General features: G+C 37.4%; 1 protein-coding gene across 2 annotated transcripts in view; it reads left to right on the top strand.

Moving 5' to 3' along the window:
• Positions 1–22,775, top strand: part of arhgap31 (Rho GTPase activating protein 31) — a 30,161-nt gene extending 7,386 nt beyond the window's left edge. The window contains exons 2-13 of one of the 2 annotated variants that reach the window (XM_067407413.1): positions 3,914–4,016; positions 4,144–4,288; positions 5,214–5,296; positions 7,426–7,533; positions 7,867–8,009; positions 12,617–12,824; positions 13,039–13,163; positions 14,610–14,669; positions 16,143–16,949; positions 17,786–17,922; positions 19,404–19,619; positions 19,809–22,775. In XM_067407413.1, coding sequence (XP_067263514.1) covers positions 3,914–4,016; positions 4,144–4,288; positions 5,214–5,296; positions 7,426–7,533; positions 7,867–8,009; positions 12,617–12,824; positions 13,039–13,163; positions 14,610–14,669; positions 16,143–16,949; positions 17,786–17,922; positions 19,404–19,619; positions 19,809–21,626 — 3,953 coding nt within the window. In that variant the 3' untranslated portion in view covers positions 21,627–22,775. Of the gene's footprint in view, positions 1–3,913; positions 4,017–4,143; positions 4,289–5,213; positions 5,297–7,425; positions 7,534–7,866; positions 8,010–12,616; positions 12,825–13,038; positions 13,164–14,609; positions 14,670–16,142; positions 16,950–17,785; positions 17,923–19,403 lie in introns of both variants that reach the window. The other variant, XM_067407412.1, reaches the window with a different exon arrangement.
• Positions 22,776–22,875: the final 100 nt, after the last annotated feature.

The following is a 22,875-nucleotide window of genomic DNA, read 5'->3' as shown; positions in this document are numbered from 1 at the left end:
AACCAAATTGTAAAAAACATTTGGTTTACAAATGTCCAGTATTTATAGGCCTCTCTTTTGTTCCTGGGTACATAAAAACTGAAGATTTCTTCAAAAGTATTAGCTTTAGGTTATAAGATTTGAGGCTTTTTTCCCATATTTTTCAGTATTTTCTCACATAAAGCCTTGCCAAACTGCAAAAAGCTACAAACCCCAAAATATCTCAAATATGACTCTTCTAGAGTTTCTCAACAATGTCTCAAACTGTGTTCAAAAGACAGATTTCACTATGAACTTACGGAACTTACTTACTATGAACTTAATTATGAATTTACTAAAATGTTTTACTAAATTTAATTGCATTTACTTTTGCGTAATGCTTCTGCAATAATAACCTGGTGTGCGTTTCCAATACAACAATGTAAGTTGTTTCATTAGTATCGTTAGAGGAATTAACTAATCACGACTGTTCCCTGAAAATGTAGTCGCACTTCCAGCGTTTGATCCACGTTGGTTCAACAGTATAAGACTGCCGTTAATGATCTCATATGCAAGTGGTGGAGTAATAATCTCAAGTCGAGATCACAATTAATGTCAGATTATTGTAGAACATTTGCACAAACAACAGAAATACATAATTTTTTTTTACAATATTGTGTACTCTTTACACATTCAGCTTTCTCCAATGTACTTTCTCTGAGATGCTGCTGTAACAATCACGGCTTCTGAGGACAACTTCATTATTTTCGTTCCACGTCGTTTTCCTTTATTTGATGTTTGGTTCTTCGCAGCTTTCCTCCCTTAAGGCCCATTCACACCAAGGATGATAACTATAACGATAAAAATATAGTTCTATATATAAAAGAATAGCAGAGTCCAAACCACAACTATAACAATAACAGCAATAACAGCAGAGAAACAATATCGTTGGAATCCCTTTCAGAGCTTTTTTTTTTTTTTTTTCAGCTGGTGAACAGTAAAAACATTGTCAATCAGTATTCATCCTGCATTAAAGTGCTTGAACATTTAAAGCGGCAGATGACAAAACTGGTGTGGACGCTAATATAGTTCTTTATAGTTATCGTTCTTGGAGTGAACGCACCTTTGCTGCATTTATTTGTATCTTAATGGATGTAACTGTTAAATGGAATGAGATATTTTTGCCACATTTGACGCACTTGTGTAAGGGCTCAGTCTAAAGACACACAGAATAGTAGCAGGCCAGGGTACAGCAGGCCACTTAGTGGAGCTGTGCTACAAAAAAAATTAACATCATTTTAACTAGAGTACAGTTGGTCTGACTGACTTCAAAATTGTTATGCAGTGCCTTTAAATGGTCTCTCAGTCTAGTTCTGTAGGCTAGACAATCATGGGGAAGACTGCTGACTTGACAGTTGTCCAAAAGACGACCAGTGACACCTTGCACAAGGAGGGCAAGACACAAAAGGTCATTGCAAAAGAGGCTGACTGTTCACAGAGCTCATTAATAGAGAGGCGAAGGGAAGGAAAAGATGTGGTAGAAAAAAGTGTACAAGCAATAGGGATAACCGCACCCTGGAGACGATTGTGAAACAAAACCCATTCAAAAATGTGGGGGAGATTCACAAAGAGTGGACTGCAGCTGGAGTCAGTGCTTCAAGAACCACTACGCACAGACGTATGCAAGACATGGGTTTCAGCTGTCGCATTCCTTGTGTCAAGCCACTCTTGAACAACAGACAGCGTCAGATGTGTCTCGCCTGGGCTAAAGACAAAAAGGATTGGACTGCTGCTGAGTGGTCCAAAGTTATGTTCTCTGATGAAAGTAAATTTTGCATTTCCTTTGTAAATCAGGGTCCCAGAGTCTGGAGGAACAGAGGAGAGGCACACAATCCATGTTGCTTGAGGTCCAGTGTAAAGTTTCCACAGTCAGTGATGGTTTGCGGTGCCATGTCATCTGCTGGTGTTGGTCCACTGTGTTTTCTGAGGTCCAAGGTCAACGCAGCTGTATACCTGGAAGTTTTAGAGCACTTCCTGCTTCCTGCTGCTGACCAACTTTATGGAGATGCAGATTTCATTTTCCAACAGGACTTGGCACCTGCACACAGTGCCAAAGCTACCAGTACCTGGTTTAAGGACCATGGTATCCCTGTTCGTAATTGGCCAGCAAACTCTCCTGACCTTAACCCCATAGAAAATCTATGGGGTATTGTGAAGAGGAAGATGCGATATGCCAGACCCAACAATGCAGAAGAGCTGAAGGCCACTATCAGAGCAACCTGGGCTCTCATAACACCTGAGCAGTGCCACAGACCGATCGACTCCATGCCATGCCACATTGCTGCAGTAATTCAGGCAAAAGGAGCCTCAACTAAGTATTGAGTGCTGTACATGCTCATATTTTTCATGTTCATACTTTTCAGTTGGCCAAGATTTCTAAAAATCCTTTTTTTGTATTGGTCTTAAGTAATATTCTAATTTTCTGAGATACTGAATTTGGGATTTTCCTTAGTTGTCAGTTATAGTCATCAAAAATAAAAGAAATAAACATTTGAAATATATCAGTCTGTGTGTAATGAATGAATATAATATACAAGTTTCACTTTTTGAATGGAATTAGTGAAATCAACTTGTTGATGATATTCTAATTGTATGACCAGCACCTGTACATTTCTGCCAAAATGGCATGTTTCTGTAATACTGCACATAAAATGAAAAATGGCTGTAAAAAGGTTTCCTGTGACCAGGGTTGCCAGATCTGTTCAACAAAAGTAGCCCAAAAATATCCCAAAGTTTTCTCCATAGGGCGGACGAATTCTCCACTGAATTATTGTGTCTGAGGGGTGTTTTCTGGGTGTTAGAGAACCGAAATCATACGTATGGGGGTGGAAATCAACCCACGGGAAAAAAAAAAATTACCCGCAGCAACAACTTAAAAGTAGCCCAATTACGTGGGAAAATCACAGGCTTGGCAACACTGCCATGAGTGTCATCAAAGCCCTCGCAACCAAACTATACAAAAATAGCAAAATAGCATTGTATTATTATTTTTTAATATCATCATCATTTCTAAGTCCTTAATGAGTAACACTTTCTTATTCAGCCCCTTTACCATGCAGCTTTTTCTGCCGATTAGTGCGACAGTAATAATAGATGCATTACATTTAGCATTTTCACAATCACTTTGTTGCAGTCGTACACTTACAGGTGTAGATGTTTTCATTATTTTACTCAAACATTAAACAATCATTAAAAAAAAATATTTTGTCATTTACTCAGCCTTATGCCGTTCTAAACTCATATGACTTTTTATTCTGTGGAACACAAAATTAGATATTTTTGAAGAACTTTCATACAATCAAAGCTTACAGTGACTAGGGGATGTCAAAGCTCCAACAAGGTCAAAAACCAACAAACAACATCATAAAAACATTATAAAAAGTCCATACAACAGTGCTTAAATCTCATTCATGCTCCATACAGTATATAGTATTCAAACTTGCTGCATACAGACGTGTCAGGTTGCAAGACAACATTGGTACTCATGTCTCTTGACAGATCATGACACGCAGTAACTCATGTTATACCAGCCACTTTTGCACCCGGAGAAAGTAGTTTCTCACACTTGAGGCTTATATAAAAAAAAAAAAAAACATTAGCACACAAATCTAGTATGTGACCTCAGAAGACTTGGATTAGTGCAAAAGACATATACTTTATGGCATTTTTTTCTACTGTATGCTTTTATTATATGGATAAGATCAGCGTGAACATTCTTCAGAATATCTTAATTTGTGTTCCTTGAAAAAAGTAAGTCATAAAGGCTTGGAATGATATGAGGGTGAATAAATGATGACCAGTTTTTACTTTTTTTGGATGAACTATTCTTTCAATAAATTAAGCTGTTTTGATATATCTGAATGACCATCAATGAATTTGTCCTGTTTTTGTCTAGTTCCTCACGTTCTGAAGACTTGCGCAGAGTTCATAGAGGAACATGGGATTGTGGATGGAATCTACAGACTCTCAGGAATCACATCCAACATTCAAAGACTCAGGTTGGCCAGTTTTTAGACTCAACACCTCATGCATACAACTGTGTTTTGGATGGTGGGAAACCCTTATACATCATTTATACAATCAATTCTTTGTAGTAAATGTGTGTTTCTCTATGTGCGCATACAGGCAGGAGTTTTGTTCTGAGCTCTGTCCTGACCTCACTAAAGAAGTGTATCTTCAGGATATCCACTGCGTCGGCTCTTTATGTAAGCTGTACTTCAGAGAGCTCCCCAACCCTCTCCTCACTTATGAACTCTACAAGAAATTTACAGTAAGTATGTGAGCAAGACAACAAAAGGATGGGCTAGACTAGACTAGAATAGCAGAATGATTGATTGCATCTGATACAGTGGCCTAGTGTCTTAAATAAAAAGTACAAAAACATTCAGTATTTGGATGCAAGTGACATTTATCATAAGGACAGCAGATACAAAACTATACAAAGATATAGTACAAAGAGGAAGGGGAAAAGAAAGCAGCCAAATGAAGACAGGACAGGAGGAGATAAATAAGTTGAAAACACTTTAAGAGTTCAGTAATGCAAAGAGGTTAAAACTGTGTTAATTTCTGACATGCCAGTTTTTAAGACTTCTAATTTATCGAAAAAAATCAAAACTTTGCTGAAAAACATCACAATCTACTACTTCATTGGTTTTCTTCTACTTTATCACCCTTTGATTGATAGTTTGTAATTTCAGGCCTTTTAGTATAATCTTTTTGCTGTGAAATCTTGGCTGATTTTTGTAAAGTGAATATAAGAATAACTTTTTATGTTGTTAGTAATATTTCAAGACGAACACTGGATTAGACTGAAGCAACCTAGGTTTACTTGATTATCCATACACCTTTTTTTTTTTTTAGCAACATTTTGTTAATCAGGCTTTCGAGGAAAAGGTTCAATAAACCGTTCCATTAAAAAAAAAAAAAAAAAAAAAGATTTTTCAGACTATTAGTCATTTGTCAGGCTTTACAGGGTTAAAAACAAAAATATGATAATAGGAAAAAAGTTTAGAATTAGTTCCATCTGGACCACGGATACCACCATCTACCATATGTGAAATGATTATAAATACAAATGACTTCCAGCCACTATTGACAGATGTGTGTCCAAACATCAAAAACATAAAAAAACAAAAAAAACAATGATCTCCTGCATTCAGGAATTAATGTTCCTCCATCTCTATTTTTGTGCAAAGAATGCGGTGTCAGTTAAAGAGGAGCAGGAGCAACTCCGAAACATCAGGAGTGTCATAAAAGAACTTCCTGTTTCACACTTCAGGTACATCTAACATTATTGTGCTGAGGATTATTTTAATATGTGGCTTTATTCTGTAAACTTTATCTGTCTTTATTTACTCTCATGTCATTCCAAGCCTGCATGACTTCCTTTCTGTTTGGAACACAAAAGGTAAAAGTTTGAAGAATATCCTTGCAAGTCTTTTTAATATAATGGAAGTTGATAAGAATCGGGACTGTCAAACACCAAAATGACAAAAAAGCATTTGTCATTCAAACATTTGATGGGCCCTATTGACTTCGGTGTGTGTGTGTGTGTGTGTGTGTGTGTGTGTGTGTGTGTGTGTGTGTGTGTGTGTGTGTGTGTGTGTGTGTGTGTGTGTGTGTGTGTGTGTGTGTGTGTGTGTGTGTGTGTGTGTGTGTGTGTGTGTGTGTGTGTGTGTGTGTGTGTGTGTGTGTGTGTGTGTGTGTGTGTGTGTGTGTGTGTGTGTGTGTGTGTGTGTGTGTGTGTGTGTGTGTGTGTGTTTCATACTATGGAAGTCAATGGGGCCCATCAACTGTTTGGTCACCCATATTCTTCAAACTATCATCTGTTGTGTTCAGAAGAAAAAAGAAGGCCATTTAGTCGAACTGTGCAACAAAACATGATTTTAACTAGAGTACAGTTGGTCCGACTGACTTCAAAATTGGCATGCAGTGTCTTTGTTGGAGTTGCTATCATAGTCCATGATGACATTTGTCATCAAAAAAGATCTGATTGCATTTCTGCCAAAATAACATGTTCCTGTAATACTGCACATAATGACTGTAAAACTGTTTCCTGTGACCAGGGTTGCCAGGTCTGTTCAACAAAAGCCATACAGGTTTGGAATAACAAATTTGTTTTGGAACATAATGACAAATTTTTCAATTTTAGGTGAACTGTCCCTTTAAGTCCACTTGTCCCTTAAACACACAACTTGGCGATGCTGTTTACGAATGTTCATTATAGTGAATAATGATTTAATTACCAGTCTGTTCATCAGACTAAGTTATGACTTAGAAAGACTTGATACACAAGTCATATTAACTACATTTGTGATACTTTCAAGGTGTTTCCTTTTTGATGGTTGCAAGCTCTATTCAAAGAAATTGCATGGAAAAGAGTGTATTAGTCTTATATTCTCCTTTTGTTTTCCACAGGAAAAGAGTAAAGGCTCATTCAGACCAAGAATGATAATTATAAAGATAACTTTAATGATAATTTTATTTGCGTCCACACCAACGAACGATAACGGTCTGTTTATTCTAACCTCACTCGCTGCGGTTTCAAAGTACGTTTTTTGCTGTTCTTGTTGCATTTACATGCCTTCAACCAGCAGATATCCTCAGCATGTAATGTTTCAAGTGAATAGCTAGTGTAATCGATCTAATCTAACAGTGACTTTAGCTGATGAAGTCAATATAGTGGAATAAAAACATCACCTAGTCTATTTCACTGCAACTTCAAAGGAAACAAAACACTGTTGTTGAAACTAGCGCTGGATACCTGAGGTAATTTTATGCTACACTGTTTGCTAGCCTCGCATAATGATTTCATCGTTAATTTATTCCGATGGTATGATCGATTGTATTCCATATATCCATTTTCTTTAAAGTATCCTTTATTTCAAACAGTCGTGGCTTTTTCTAAACCTCTGCGATGAACTTCTCCGCAATGTCGCCTGCCATTTTAATTGCGCGAGGCCTTGAGCCCTAAATGAGAATGGATTCTGATTGGCTGTCAGTGTTTTATTGTTCAACCGCTGAAAAAAAATCGTTCTGAAAGTGATCCCAACGATATAGTTTATAATTATAGCTGTGGTGTGGACAGAGCTATTATTTTATATTTAGAACGATTTTTAGAACTATATCTTTATCGTTATCTTTATAGTTATCATTCTTGGTGTGAACGGGCCTTAAGTCATACAGGTTAACATAAAATAAAAATGTGCAAGGTTTCTATTTACAGGTGAATTGATCCTTGTTGTTAAAATACCAAGTCAAAGAATGTAAACCTGAAATTAAATAAACCTGAAGTCTTTTTAACTATGTTACTTGAAATGATGAAGATAATTTACAGTTACTCTGAAGTTATAAACATTAAATTAAACATGAATGGCTTTATGATTGTATTTTGTTCTGCTTTCCTAGAACTCTGGAATACCTCACCAAACATTTGGCACATTTAGCTACCCTCAGTCACCAAACCAACATGCACGCTCGCAATCTTGCCTTGGTGTGGGCTCCAAATCTACTTCGGTGAGACTTGCAGCAGTTTTACTTTCATTTCATACACTAATTATCCATTGTCTACATAATTCTGTAGACACAAAGAGTCATATAATTGGTTATACCACAAATATGTGAAGTCCACAGTGAACTTGCATAAGTAAATACAATTATATAATTATCATATTCATGGTATTATTATACTTGTCTGTTGATGATTGATGATGATGAATGGGAAACGTTCTTCAAGAGGTATTCATGCTGCTATTATTCCGCACAAAGATGGATGATTTGTTCATTATCTTCATTGCAGTCTACTAAATAAACATGCTTTTCTAAGTGCTCTCTTTTCTTTTGGTCTAGCTCCAAGGAGGTAGAGGTGCCCTCCTGCAATGGTGATATAGCATTTCAGGAGGTGCGGGTCCAGCAGTCAGTTGTGGAGTTCATTCTCAACCACACTGAGCAAATCTTCAACCAGGAAGTTCATTCCACCAAGTCCAGAGAAGGTACATCTAGCATTAAACTATTGTAGCATTAGCCTGTTATCTGCCAGCGTCCTGGTAGCATTTCCCCCCCCCCACCACATATTTAAGTAATCATCCTAAATTAGGTATCAGCTTAAAACACTCAAAATTTATCCTGTGAAACCCAATTTGAAATTGGAAACATTACTTTAAATCCTTTAGGCGGGATCAATTTTTGTAATATCAACTTCACATTTGGAATTCAACTTGGTTAGACATATGGCTTTGATTATCTAGCAATTTTAAGGTACATTTACACAACAACAATTTATACACAATGTAATTAGGGCTGGGCAATAAATCGCATGCGATTGTCACGCGCATTTCGTCAGAACGTGATATTGCGTGTCTTATCAGTGAACTACGGCTCTGTCTATTAAATGCCGCTCAATTTGAAAGCAGGTGATGGCGATTTAGCGGTAATCAGGGAACCGGCTTTACTGACGAAATGCGCATGACAATTGCATGCGATATATCGCCCAGCCCTAAATGTAATATGTTTACATAACAATGTACTAAAAACTGAAAAGTTATTACTTTGTGGTTTTTGCGGACAGACATCAACTTTGTCCAAACGGTCCTCATTCATACAAATCCATAAAAACGTCTATAAACACTATATTATTCACACCAGGCCAGTAGCTGGCGATGTCACTTTGTAAAGAAACACTATGCACCTATAGACTCAACACACAATGTACATGAGTATGGCGTCACTGTTTTCACAAATTGCTGTTTTTGTAGTTTACACTGAGACAATAACAATATTGTTTTTTAAAACTTGCACTTTGAAACCTGTTTTCAAAAGTTTGCATTTTCAGGCCCCCAAAACGCCATTGTCATGTAAATGAACACCCCAAAATGCATACATTTTTTTCTGTTTTTATTTGAAAATGGTATCATGTAAATGGCCCCCTTAGAGTTCAAACTAAACTTTATGGACAAAAGTATTGGGACACACCTCTCAATTATTGAATTCAGTTGTTTCAATCAGACCCATTGCCACAGGTGTATATAATCAAGCAACTAGCCATGCAGTCTACATTTATAAAAAATGATTTATTCTGAAAAGCTCAGTGTGGTACTGGGATAGGATGCCACCTCTGCAGTAAGTCAGTTTGTGAAATTTCATCCCTGCTAGATATTCCAATGTCAGCTGTAGGCTAAGTTGTACTATTGGAAAGTGGAAGTGTTTAGGAACAGCAGCAACTAAGCCACGAAACGGAAGCATAAAGTCACAGAGTGCCGAGGTGCATGGTGCATAAAAGTCGCCAATGCTCTGCTTATTCCATAGCTGAAGAGTTCCAAACTTCCACTGGCATTAATATCGGAACAAAAACTGTGTGGCGGGAGCTTCATGAAATGGGTTTCCATGGCTGAGCAGCTGCATGAAAACCTTACATCACCAAGTACAATGCCAAGCTTTGGACAGAGTGGTGTAAAGCACACTACCACTGGACTCTGGAGCAGTGGAAACATGTTCTGTAGAGTGACGAATCACACTTCTCTGCCATTTTATGACAGACTTCTTTACAAATGAGGATCAATTCAACGCTGGATTTGCACAAAAGATTAACATGACAGCATGTGCTAGTCGATGAGTTGAATCAACTCCACAGCAACTACATAAATTTATCCACTAACCATTCAGAAACGTCCAGTTTCATTCTAAAAGTTGTAACTTCTTCCCGAGTCTCTCCATCAGTGTCGACTCCGGTTTGAACAATGTAAGGCTGAACACCAACACTGACAATCCTCATTTTGGTTGCGTGAGATTCTCCAGCTTTGTTGTTGTTGAGCAACCGAAGCGTGAGCTGTTAAAGCTCCGCCCTCTTCTGGAAAGGGGGCCAGGAGCAGCAGCTCATTTGCATTTAAAGGGACCCACACAAAAATGGTGTGTTTTTGCTCACACCCAAATAGGGGCAAATTTACAAGCTATAATAAATGATCTGTGGGGTATTTTGAGCTGAAACTTCACAGACACATTCTGGGGACACCAGAGACTTATATTACATCTTATAAAAGGGGCATTATAGGTCCCCTTTAATGCTTCAGCATACCAAGAATTTTCAGACAATGCTATGCTTCCAACTTTGTGGGAACAGTTTGGGGAAGGCCCATTTCTATTCCATGACTGTGCCCTAATACACAAAGCAAGGTCCATAAAGACATGGATGGATGAGTTTGGTGTGAAAGAACTGGCCCACACAGAGCCCTGACCATTGAAAACATTTGGGACGAACTGAAATTGCAAGCCAGGTCTTCTTGTCCAACATCAGGGCCTGACCTCACAAATGCTCTACTGGATGAATGGGCAAAAATTCAGGAACACTGCAAAATCTCGTGAAAATCCTTCCCAGAAGAGAGGAAGCTGTTATAGCTGCAAAGAGGGGATATATCGCATTCTATGTATTTTGTGCAATGGTCAGGTGTCCCAATATACTTTTGTCCATAGCCTTTAGTGTATTTTGTAATATATATTTTTTAGAAAACAAAAAAATGTTGTCTGTGCTGATAGCCTTGTGGGCAGCACACCGGCACATAGCGCCATTGAGCTTTGGTGTAAACCTGTTTTGGAGTCCCAGCTCGTGGACCATTCTCGATCCCGTCCCTCCTCTCTCTCCCACTTTGCTTCCTGTCTGCTTACTGTCCTATCATATTAAAGGCAAAATGCCTAAATAAACAGGTTACGTTGTGGGATAACTGGAGCAATGTAGTCACATTGAATAGACAGTGCATTGTATTTCTAAATTAGCTGACTGGTGAGCAAAAATGCCAGATGTTGTTAGTACATTCATGTAAAAACCATTAAAAAATGAAATGTATAATTTTTGAATGAGAAGGAAATTAGTGAGATGATCTTTTTTGGGGAATGTAAACCATCTGGGAATATTCTGTAACCATGCTGTACAAATCAAAACAAAATATACAGTAATTGGAAATTACAGCTCATTAAGGTAATTAGCATACCGTTGTAGTCTATGCTCAGTGGAAAGCCACGCGGTCTCAAAGAGCTTGTGATAATTTGATCAGGGGTCTTGTGTGTTTGTTTTAGCCCAGCCTCCTAAAGCTCCTGCATAAGGCTCTTTTCTAATAATACTCCTATTTAAATCTGCCTACGAGTGATGACCAGAAATAAAGTATGTCATAATAGTATAAATGTAATTACATTTGATGAGAACGTGCAACTATTGCACAGTAAAATGTTCTTCTGGGTCTTTGCATTCATTAATAATATCTTCTAAATAAGTTTTACTGTGCTATTCGTGACAACTTTGATGATAAAGTCAGGAAATGAGTCTTATATTTGGAGTGGGGTGTATACAATGGCATGAGATCTGTAGCCAAAAATGTACCAGCAAAACAATAGGCAAGTTACATACAAAAAAGCAAAGAGCTATTGGCCGCACACATGCAATTGTGTTGTTTAAAAGTGTTCAAGGTGTATACAGTTATCTACCCAATGTGTTTTGAGTAGATACTGTAATTTTTGCATAGACTAGTATAACTAAAACTATTAATGTTTGTTAACATAAAACTAACATGTTTGTTAATTGAAATAAAGCTTGAATAAAATAAAATATAAAAATATTCAAAAAATAGAAATGTTGACTTGGCAACTATTTGAAATAAGTAAAAGTTGAGTTATTAAATGCAAAATTTACTTTAATTTTACTTTTTAAAAACTAAAACTGAACTAAAAATAAATTAAACCTAAATAATATTCATGCAAATGACAAAAGGACATGACAACATGACTATAAGTTGAACTAAAAATTACTGAAAACTATTAAAAATAAAAGCAAATTCAAAACTTTACCCCTTCAGCATTTTTGAGTGGCGAAGCAATGTCTCATAAATGATGGAAAATTCTGTGAATGACGGGGAAAGAGTTAAGTAAGGGATAATCCACGGCTAGCTGTGCATTAAGCAATTTTAATGCACAATGCGGATATGTGACTGTGAATTACCTGCGTCTGTGCATCATCTCTCTGCAATGAAGATTGCAATGAAATTCAAAAACAGCGACCTTACAACCTCCTTTCTGAGTAATATAATGTAGCGATTCAGTAAAAGTTAATTTATTAATTTGCGATTCAGCGAAGTTAATTTATTAATAAAAAGTTGCGGGACAGTGTTTACAACAATTTTCTGTGCTCCTATTTCTGTGTTCACGCGCACAGCAGCGCAATCTCTGTGAGCAAGTGACGTATGTGTGTGCCTGTGCCTTGAAAGCAGCGCATTAATGTTGAATGGTGATTAAACTGACTAAAGGAACTACCTGTGCATTAAACGTTTTATTGCACACCTTCCAGCCAATCAGAATTGAGTATACAGACCACTGTGTAATAAAAATATACCATAAAAATAAAAATCACTGTATAATAAAAACTATAATATAAATAATACTAAAATAATGCTGGATGAAAATACGTTTTGAATTGAATTACATGTGTGCAGCCATGACTTGTTGACTATCTAGAATAAGCATGTGTCTTCACTCTTTACAGGCTTTGACCTATTTTTAGTGATGCAGAGTTTTTACTCTCAAGACATGCTACATCACACATGTTTTTATGGTTTTGCAGGCCTTAGCATGGCCTGTGGGGAGAAGTACGCCACCTTGCCTGCCAGCACACAGTGTGGCCCCATGAAGCTCATGAGTCTTGAGGAAGCACAGGCTCGCTCTCTCAGTCCCAACCACCCAGCAATGAGAGAGAGGCAAAGAGAGAACAGCCTTCCAGATACCAGCACTGCGGCAATGTATCATACAGTAATAGATCTGTCTGACAGCAGGTATGTTATATACCATAGATTTATGCACACCTACACACACTCCCTAACATGTGTACTTTAGGGTTAAACATTAACAGTGTTGTAACTGTATACATAAACTGTCACTATTTACAGTAACCAAGTAATGCTTTTTAAGACCCAGAGAACAGCATTTCTTAAATATTTTTACGTTGAAACATTTTCCATTATATTCTCAAACATTCTCACAACACAGAAGAAAATTCTCAGGAAAATCTAAGAAGTGGAAGTCCATCTTCAGTCTTGGACGATCTGTCATCGACTCTAAAGGGAAACTGAGTCGCAATGGGAGTGTGTTTATGAGAGGCCAAAATTCCTCAGGTAAGAAAGAAAGAAAGTTCAACATTCAAAAAACAAAACAAACATGGGTTAAGGTTGGGTTTAGGTTAAAATAAGTCTGGTTTAAAATCCGAACACAAGGATCGATAAGTGGAATCGAAATGTGCGTGTCCTGGTTTTCATAACAAACCCTATTTGTGAAATGGAGAAGAAAAAAAGTAGGGTGTGACTTGATTTTGTCTATTGGGAATTGACAATGGGAGTGTGTTCATGAGAGGCCAAAATTCCTCAGGTAAGAAAGAAAGAAAGTTTCTTTAAAACATCCAAAACAAACAAAAACTACAGCGTTTAAGGTTAGGTTTAGGGGTCGGTTCTGGGTTAGTACCTAGTTATTACCCAGTTATTGCAATTACTATAATAAGAACATAGTATGTAGATGGGAAACAGGACTGTAAAATAAAGTGCTGACAAAGGTTTAGTTAAATAATATTTTTGCTTGATGTGCAGAAAACATACTGGCTTTCTATACTGATTGTTATTGTGGGATTTTATGAATTTTTCTGGTGTTTTTTGTACATAACAGAAAATATTATGCATATTTTAAAAAGACAACACAAAGACATTAAACATTAAAGTCGGCATGAAACAGAAGTTGTGATCGTCTTTTCTTCCCTATTGTGACTTGAGTATAGTTTAAATTTTAGTGAAAACAAATGTAACCACATGTAAAATAACACTGCACAGATTTCTTCTTACAAATAAAATGTAAGTTAATCCTTATTAAAGTTACAAAAGTTATTCAGTCCAGGTCAGTGAGTGATTTTCTTTTCTTTTATTCTTTGATTAACGTTGATGACACAGCAGCGTCAGGAATATACTGTTATATGTGTTTTCTTTCTCAACTGTTTACATTCACTTAAGTTATAACTAACTGTGTTTATGAGGATATTTTATGTCAAAATATCCTCATAAACACAGTTTGTGTGTATTTTCCCGTTCAAGCACAAGAAGAGAACTCAATTCAGTATTCACACGCCATATGAGAGGCGGCTTTTTTGTGTGCGTGCTTTGGATGTGTTTGCACACATGTGAGTGCCGAACTGAGTTCTCTTTCATGTCTTCTTGCACTATAATGGTTTAAAATCACATTAAAATCCACACACAGGAATCGATAGGTGGAATTGAAATAAGCGTGTTCTATCGAATCCACAGTTCTTGCAAATTTTGAACTGGTTCTCGTACCAAACCCTATTTGTGAAATGGCTTCTCAAAGAAGAAAAAATGTAAGGCGGGACTTGATCTTGTCTATTTGGAATTGATTTGTGGTTTGCTATTCGGTCGATCTCATGAGAGTGACAGGGTGTCCCGCCCTTAAAATTATATTTTTATATTATAGCTACTTTAACATTTGTTTGTGATTAAAAAAAGTTTTGAAAAGAGAGAAAAAAAAATATTATGTGTTTTATGCTTGTTTTCTTTTTTAAACAGAAAAACCTGCTATACGGCCATCCAAAAGCATGGACTCTCTTTGTTCTTTTCCAGCAGCAGGTGGGGCTAGATCTCCATAAATGTACTTACCTTAGTCTTAGTCTTACTGTCACTTTTCTTTCTCTTTCTTTCTTTCTTTCTTTCTTTCTTTCTTTCTTTCTTTCTTTCTTTCTTTCTTTCTTTCTTTCTTTCCTTTTTTTTTTTTTTTTGCTTAAAAAAATGTAAAACAAAAGGTTTGTACAGGTACATGTATAATAAATGTATATAAAAACATATTAGATATTAAAAAGAAAGTAATTAATGCACTAAATTAAGTGTCAGTGTGGCACATGGCCTATGGGCAAAGTAAGTTTCATGACATGTTATATCTCAAAGAAGGCTTGGTTTTATCTGTTTATGAGTTTTTGTTTGACTGAAATATAAAAAGTAATAATCCTTTAACCAACTTGTTTCAAGTAGATCAACTCGGTTGTTGGTAGGCGGATCACATTAAAGGATTAGTTCACTTTAGAATTAAAATTTCCTGATGATTTACCATATCATCCAAGATGTTTATGTCTTTCTTTCTTCAGTTGAAAAGAAATTATTGTTTTTGAAGAAAACATTCCAGGATTTTTCTCCATATAGTGGACTTCGCTTGGGTTCAATGGGTTAAAGGTCCAAATGTCAGTTTCAGTGCAGCTTCAAAAAGCTCTACATGATCCCTGATGAGGAATAAGAGTCTTATCTTGTGAAAAGATCACTCGTTTTGTAAAATAAACTAAAGTTTTTATACCACAAATGCTCGTCTTGCACTAGCTCTGCGATGTGCCACGCATTACGTAATCATGTTGGAAAGGGTGAAAAACTCCATCTCACTTTCTCTTCCAACTTCAAAATCGTCTGACATCATTGTTTTACATATTTTTGTAAAGGCCGTTTGAGTTAGTCTTTGCACATCTGCTTTGTAGACACTGGATCGGTACTTCCGCCTACATCACACGTGTCCTTTCCAATGTGATACCGTAATGCGTGGCACATCGCAGAGCAGTGCAAGACGAGCATTTGTGGTTAAAAGGTATATAAATTTACATTTTTTTTAAGAAAATGACCGATTGTTTCGCTACATAAGACCCTTATTCCTCGTCTGGGATCGTGTAAACTGCAATTTTTTACCTTCAATCCGTTGATCCCCATTGAAGTCCACTATATGAAGAAAAATCCTGGAATGTTTTCCTCAGAAACCTTCATTTCTTTTTGACTGAAGAAAGAACGACATACAAATCTAGGATGACATGGGGTTGAATAAGTTATCAGGAAATATGAATTCTGAAGGGAACAAATCCTTTAACTAAGGTCATGCTTCATTTGACAAACAGTTTAAGTTTAATGCTTTATTTTATTAATTCTAATAAAAAAATTAAAAAAAAGTTTGATGTTGTGTTATGTCATACAAACACATAAATCAGTTTTTAAGTGTGGCTTAAGTGCAAAAATACTTTTTTGGGACTGCCAGGTATCACCACTAGTTTTCTCTTTTTCACTCCCATTCAGATGAGGACAAAGTACCAACAGAAGGAAGCAATGGCATCTTCAACCCAGTTCTTAAATCCCGAACCCTGGGCTCAGATATCAACTGCAGCCTGAACAAAAAGGATCCAACATGGGACTTAGATCCTCATACTGCTTCAGGAGGATGTCTGAGTGAGAAAAGAGAAGGAGCATTAAATGCCTCTTCTTCATCACCATCTTTATCCCCACTGCAGAAAACTCTTCCAGAACAGCTGAAAGTTTTCAAAGGTGACGACCGCAGTGGCTGCCAGCCCACATCTCCCAAAAACCGTCGGATGTTGTATTCTGGATCTGCCAACAATGGATCGTCTAGACCATCTTTTCCAGGCAGCCTGTTTCCGCTGGAGTCATCACCACGGCACCAGCGGAAGGCCCTCAACATTTCGGAGCCATTTGCAGTGTCTGTACCTTTACGTGTGTCTGCAGTTATTAACTCTAACAGCACCCCCTGCAGGGCACCGGGCAAAGAACGGGACAGGGGTTTAGGGGGACTCTTTAAGCCTCCTAAGGAGGCAGGACCTCTGGAAGCCCATCGCAGTGAAAGCATTGGCACTGCTGGATTCCCTGTCCACATCAGTAGCAGCAGTGGCAACTTTACGTTCACAGACTGGGAGACTGGACTAGCAGGTCACACCAACAGTACTGGGTACAGAGAGCACCCGCTCAGTGACAGCAGTGGAGGCAGCGGATGCAGTATCTATAGCAACAGCAGCTCTTTCCCCATGGAGAAGGAGGATCAGACAGGGGAAAGAGATATTACAGATACGATCGCTCTGGGGACAACAAAGAGTATGACGATTTTAGTGTGTGTGTGTGTGTGTGTGTGTGTGGTCCTGGTATTCCCTACGTTATGGGGACCAAATGTCCCCCAAAGTATAGCAATACCAGTAAATTTTGATCTTGTAGGGACATTTTTTAATCCCCATGAGGAAACAAGCTTATAAATCTACTAAATGAAGCGTTTTGAAAATCTAATATAGCAGACATTTTTTTCTGTAATGGGTAGGTTTAGGGTTTGGGTTAGTGTAGGGGGACAGAATATACAGTTTGTACAGTATAAAAACCATTACGCCTATGTCCCCATAAAAACCTAACATGTGTATGTGTGTGAACATAAGTGTATCTTAATTTAGTGAGAATTATTTAAATCTGCATTTGTAAACTGATTACATTTTAATATAGATTTAAAAAAAAAAAATACAAAGTTAAACACTGACATACTCTTTTACTCTTTCATTATCATATGTTATTAGATATTGAGCAGTCAGATGAAGTAGAAAATAATTCAGATCTACATTTTTAAAGCAATAACTTAGAGGTGAAGTGTGTAATTTTTTCTGTGTTAGAATAGCTTAGAGACAACTAAAAGTAGAACATCTGTAGGTTGTAAACACTGTGGCGCTTTCACACATTGCCTTGTTTTGTATCCTGACCACTGCCTCAACCGATGGCGTGTGTTTGGTCTGGACTGTCAGATATCTAACTAACGGCAGATGTGGGAAGTGTTCGGCAATCACATTATTTTTGCCATTCTGTTTGGTGCTAGTACCGCAGAGATTACACACTACATCGATAACTCTACTACCCTAACTGATTATTACATTGATTTATCTGTACTTTCTCAGGTAAGCATGCAGAAGTGAGAGAGCTGATAGCCAGTGTGGAGAATTTTGAACCTCAGGTGTCATCTGAGACTAAAGCAACAGGGGAAGAACTGGAAACTACATCAACAAAACAAGAAATGACAAAATTGGACAAACTGGTATGATTTGAACTGATAAAACACATAGGCCATCTTTGAATTGTACCCCTGTATTTTTACTAAGATTGAAGTACTAATAGTTTAAACAAGACCAAGTAATTTGGCTGTAAACCTGCCCAAGATGAAAAGATAATAGTGATTATATTCTTTTCTGTTACTGCATTCAAGTCTATTCTCTTCTGTTCTATTATTCCTCACGTAACTCCTAATGGGACAGTTCACCTCCAGATGAAAATTCTGTCACCATTTCCTTACCTTCATGTCTCTCCAAACCCACAAGTCTTTTGTTCAACTCAAATGAAGATGTTTTTAATGAAACCTGAGAAATTTCTGTCAAAGGCTACGTTCAGACTGTCAGTCCAAATCTGATTTTTGTGCATTTTCGATTGAAATCCAATCAGTTTTAGCAAGTCTGAACAGCAAAAAATCACATGAAATGCAATTTTTAAGAATCAAGCTACATTCATATTCAAATCGCATTTTTTTAAATTCATTTCAGTTTCACTGCTCTGATAGGATTTCACGTGATTCATGTGACTTCATGTGCAATTTTTACCTAAGAAACTTGTATTTGTGATAATTCCAAGAGCATGTGAAGGCCTCATTAGACAACCTCTGTATTGCAAACCCTTCCATGTTGGGGTTGTTGTTGTTTTTGCTGTATACTGTACCTATCAACGCAACATCATTGCAATAGAAATCAATGCAGATATTCCGGAAAACAAAAGAGTAGCATGGAAACAAATAAAATCTGAACAGTTGCAACACACAATATGGACAGTCAATAATTTTAGATCAGATTCCAATTGGATATACAAATAATCCGATTTGGAATGACACTTGGAACTAAGCCAAAGTAAGCAAAACTTTGATGCTTCAAAAAGTTCATAAAGACATTTTAAACATACTGTAATCCATATGAACCAATGGTGGTTTAATCCAAAGCTTCTGAAGAGACACAATGGCTTTATATGATGAACAGATTTAATTTAGACCTTTACTCACCTATAAACATTGATCAGTGAACGTACATTAAGCACTCAAATAGTGTAAATGGAAGCTCAAGCATGTTTACTTGACATGTGAGAACCAATGAGGTTTGATCTTGGGCATCAAGGGTTGAGCTTCCATTTACCATATTTGAGTGCTTTATGTATGTTTATATGTGAATAAAAGCTTAAATTAAATCTGTTCATCATATAATGCAGTCAGTCTCTTCAGAAGATTCTGAACTGTTAATGTTTTGGTGGAATGGGTTTTTAATGGAGGGACAGAAATCTCTCAGGTTTCATTAAAAATACCTTCATTTGTGTTCCAAAGATGAACAGAAGTTTTATGGGTGAGGAACGACAGAATTTAAGTAACCCTTTAAGCTACAGTCTTAGAAAGACATAACTGTGGCCTCAGAAATATTATCAGAACAAATGGCTCTAATCAGTCCTCACCTTTTTTTCTTATTTTTATTTCTTGGTGTTTGACAGGAAGTACTCGACAAGGTGTCATCGTCTGGCATGCATCAGAAAGTTTCAGTCACTGAGGCTAAAACTAATATGCTAGATGAACAGGTGAAGCCCAGCTTCACCAAGATGACTGGAAATGAGGACAGTCTCAAGCCAAGTGGTCAAGCACGGAGAAGAAGTAGTTTGCCCTCAAATACTGTATCATCAAAGGGACTCTTTATTGACCTTACCAAAAACGTAATGTTTGATCATTCTGGTGCTACTACGTTTAATTCTGTCATGAAGCATTTGCCTGAAAGATTGTTGTCATGTGATGGTGGCTGGAATTACTTGGATAATGATGTCGACAGGACAGACCACAAGAGACTAGAGTCACAAAACATAATAACAACCAATCTACACCTTTCCCCATTTCTCCACCTAAAGGAAACAGATATTCTCCAAGATGCAGATCCATGCAGCGAAGAGGAACTAAGAACAGATCCTGTTAAGGAAGACAACACTTCCAAAAGTGACTCGAGAGATCGTTCAAGCATTTATGTAAAATCAGATATTCAGACTGCTCTTCACTCTGACACAAAAGAACCATTAGTAACAAAGGATATTTGTGAAAAAGAAAATAAGGAGGTTAGTGATGAACCCAGGAAACTTGACTTAGCAGGAAGAATCAAGGGAAGCTTAGAAAGACTCTCAACTTGTCTGAACGAACAGCATTTGACATTGGAAAATTTGTATCAAGATGATGTAGACACATCAGGGAGTAATTTGAGTGGTTTGGATCAAGTTGAACCATGGGAAGACTTGTGTTCTGCCAAGCAATGGGTGACAAGCCCTCTGCACTCACCAAAACTTGAGGATCACTTACCTACACCAAAAGAGACTATGCCATGTCAAGCCATTCACAGCCAAGTTCTCGAAAAGCCAAAAGTGGACGAGTTGCCCAGCAGCAAGAAGGATGAAGCTAAAGAACCCGCTGTGCTTCATGACATTACATCATCTCAAACAGAGGCTGCCTGTGAACTTGTAAACATTGTAAACCCAACAGGAAACAAAAATGCAGACACAGATGTAGCTTGTTTTGCACAGGTAACAGCACATATTGACAGAGATAACTGCAAGTGGATGGGAGACAAAGATGACGGCAAACTGGAGATTCCACAGGTTAAGATATTGAAGACATTCACTGATCCAGACAAGACCACTGAACTGCAAAACTTGAGCAAAACAAAACAGAAGCGCTCTTCTCCCTCTCAGAGATTTAATCGACAGACATCCCAAGAGCCCTGTGTTGTGGAGAGAAGTCAAGAAAACATTAAACCTAAACTCAGGCCATGCTCCCTAAACCTTGATTTAGGACACCAAGGTTTCAGAGACATCTCAAATAGTCAGTATCTGAAAAGTGCAAAGCAATCAGTTGCACAGGAATGGGTGACACCTGAATCCAAGCATTGTAGCTCATCCCTAGAGTTGGAGCTATTCCTGAGTGGCTCCAAGGCACCTATGCGACGCAACTCTGCACCAGTCAGCGTGTCATCAGTTCGCACTGCATTCATGATCAAAACCTGCCAAGCTAAAGCTGTTCCAGTTATTCCACCAAAAATTCAATACAGCCACATACCTCATGCCCTACCTGAGGGGAGCACGGATCAAGTCAGTAAAAGTACATCTGAAAAGAAACCTGCCAAGAGCAAGTTGGGAAAAGCAAGTTCTGTACTTCCCCTCCAGAAAGTCAAAGACCACAAGGAGGACCTGCCAAGCCTTGAACAACCATCAGGGGTTCAAAGACAGAAGCCCACGAACAATGCGACATGCAACGAGAATTTCAAACCAACAGCCATTCCAGATCTTCCAGTGTTGAGAAGGAAGCGATCTGCAAATGGAGACTACTTTATGGATCGTCCTAGACCGGAGCGCTCAACGCTTCTTCAGAGATCGTCCTTCAGAAATCGCCCAAGACCTCAAAGTCTCATCCTGTTTAGCCCCCCTTTTCCAATCATGGACTACCCTCCCGTAGGGGAAGATGGTAAACTAGTCCTATCTCCCATTAAAGCTGAAGCATCACCATTTGATGTCTATGCAAAAGAACTAGCTGAAAACCTCAAAACTCCCGAGGGGGTAACCTTGCGAAATAAAATGACTTTGCCAAAGAGTGGACAAAGGCTTGAGACCTCAACCAGTTGCTTTTACCAACCACAAAGGAGGTCAATGATATTTGACAACAGAAGTAACAGGCAAATTGAGTGAGATAAGACTGACTTGTAATTGGCCATCATGTGATAACTAGCGAATTTCTAGCTTATCAAATGTGACCGAGTGTCAGTATACCTTATAGAACACACAAACGATGCTTGGAAATCAAGGTGCCGTTAATCTTGATAATCAGAACTGTTAGTATTAAGCTTTGTGTAAAATGCTGCTACTGCTAAGGATTTATATCAGAGATTTGTTTTTCTATCTTTGCAAGAAAAACTGAAACATGCCTAAGGATATACCTGGGAAACTCAGCAGGCTCCTACTGTATATGTAAATACAGACTGTACAAGCACATCTCAGTTTAATTTGACTCCATTCCCTTCCTGTGGAACTGAAGGTCTTTGTGTCTGCTGTTTTTATCATGATCGGAACGTATTATGTTTACAGTTGGAGCATTTATAAATTATCTACAAATCTACATTATGAAATTAGCTGTTCAGCATTCCAGCCAATAAGTTAAAACTATTAAGATAGTTACAGTATCGACCAAAAAAACAAACATTTATTTATTCAATAGTGTCTTGTTTTGTCATCGTCATACAAAAAATGTACTCTAAAGAGTAAAAATCAATTTGTACAGATTTGGGGTAAAAGTCCAAAGATTTGAAGATAGTTTAAAGGTCAATGCTCTTGAATAATTCAAACATTGTTTCAGGCTGTGTTCTCTTCTCTGGTGAATATAGTAGATGCAGTTTTTTTTTTTTAAATATTTTCAAATCTCCTGATTACTTGGTTAACAGAAATGTTTGAAACAAATATAGTGAGGTTTCAAAAAATAAGAATATAAAGAAACTGCCCATATTTTATATATACTATAGAGCAGAGAAAATGTATTTTGAAGCAGACAGGGACAGGGATGAAAGATGATGAAGTTGTCAGTTATTGTAACCAAAGAACACTAACCTTGTAATATGCTCTTTTTGTATTCAGTCACATTGGATTTATTGTATGTATTCCATTCTAAACAAAATAATAAAAACACTTCACATGTAATGTGTACACTGTGACATATACTTAAGCACTTCAATGCCATATTTCTATTTGCATATTTTTCTGTAATGTGAAGGTACATATAAAGCAGAATTTAAATATATAGTATGGGAACATGGGGTTTTGCCACTTACTTACAGTTGTCTTTTAGGTAAATATAAATAAGAAATTGAAGCAAATCACGTCTGATATTTCAGGATGTGTGCAAAAATGGAAAATGTGTGACATAAAATTGTGAACCCTACATAAA

Source organism: Chanodichthys erythropterus, chromosome 13, assembly GCF_024489055.1.
Source record: "Chanodichthys erythropterus isolate Z2021 chromosome 13, ASM2448905v1, whole genome shotgun sequence".
NCBI lineage: Eukaryota > Metazoa > Chordata > Actinopteri > Cypriniformes > Xenocyprididae > Chanodichthys > Chanodichthys erythropterus.
This window is presented reverse-complemented; position numbering and strand designations above follow the sequence as displayed.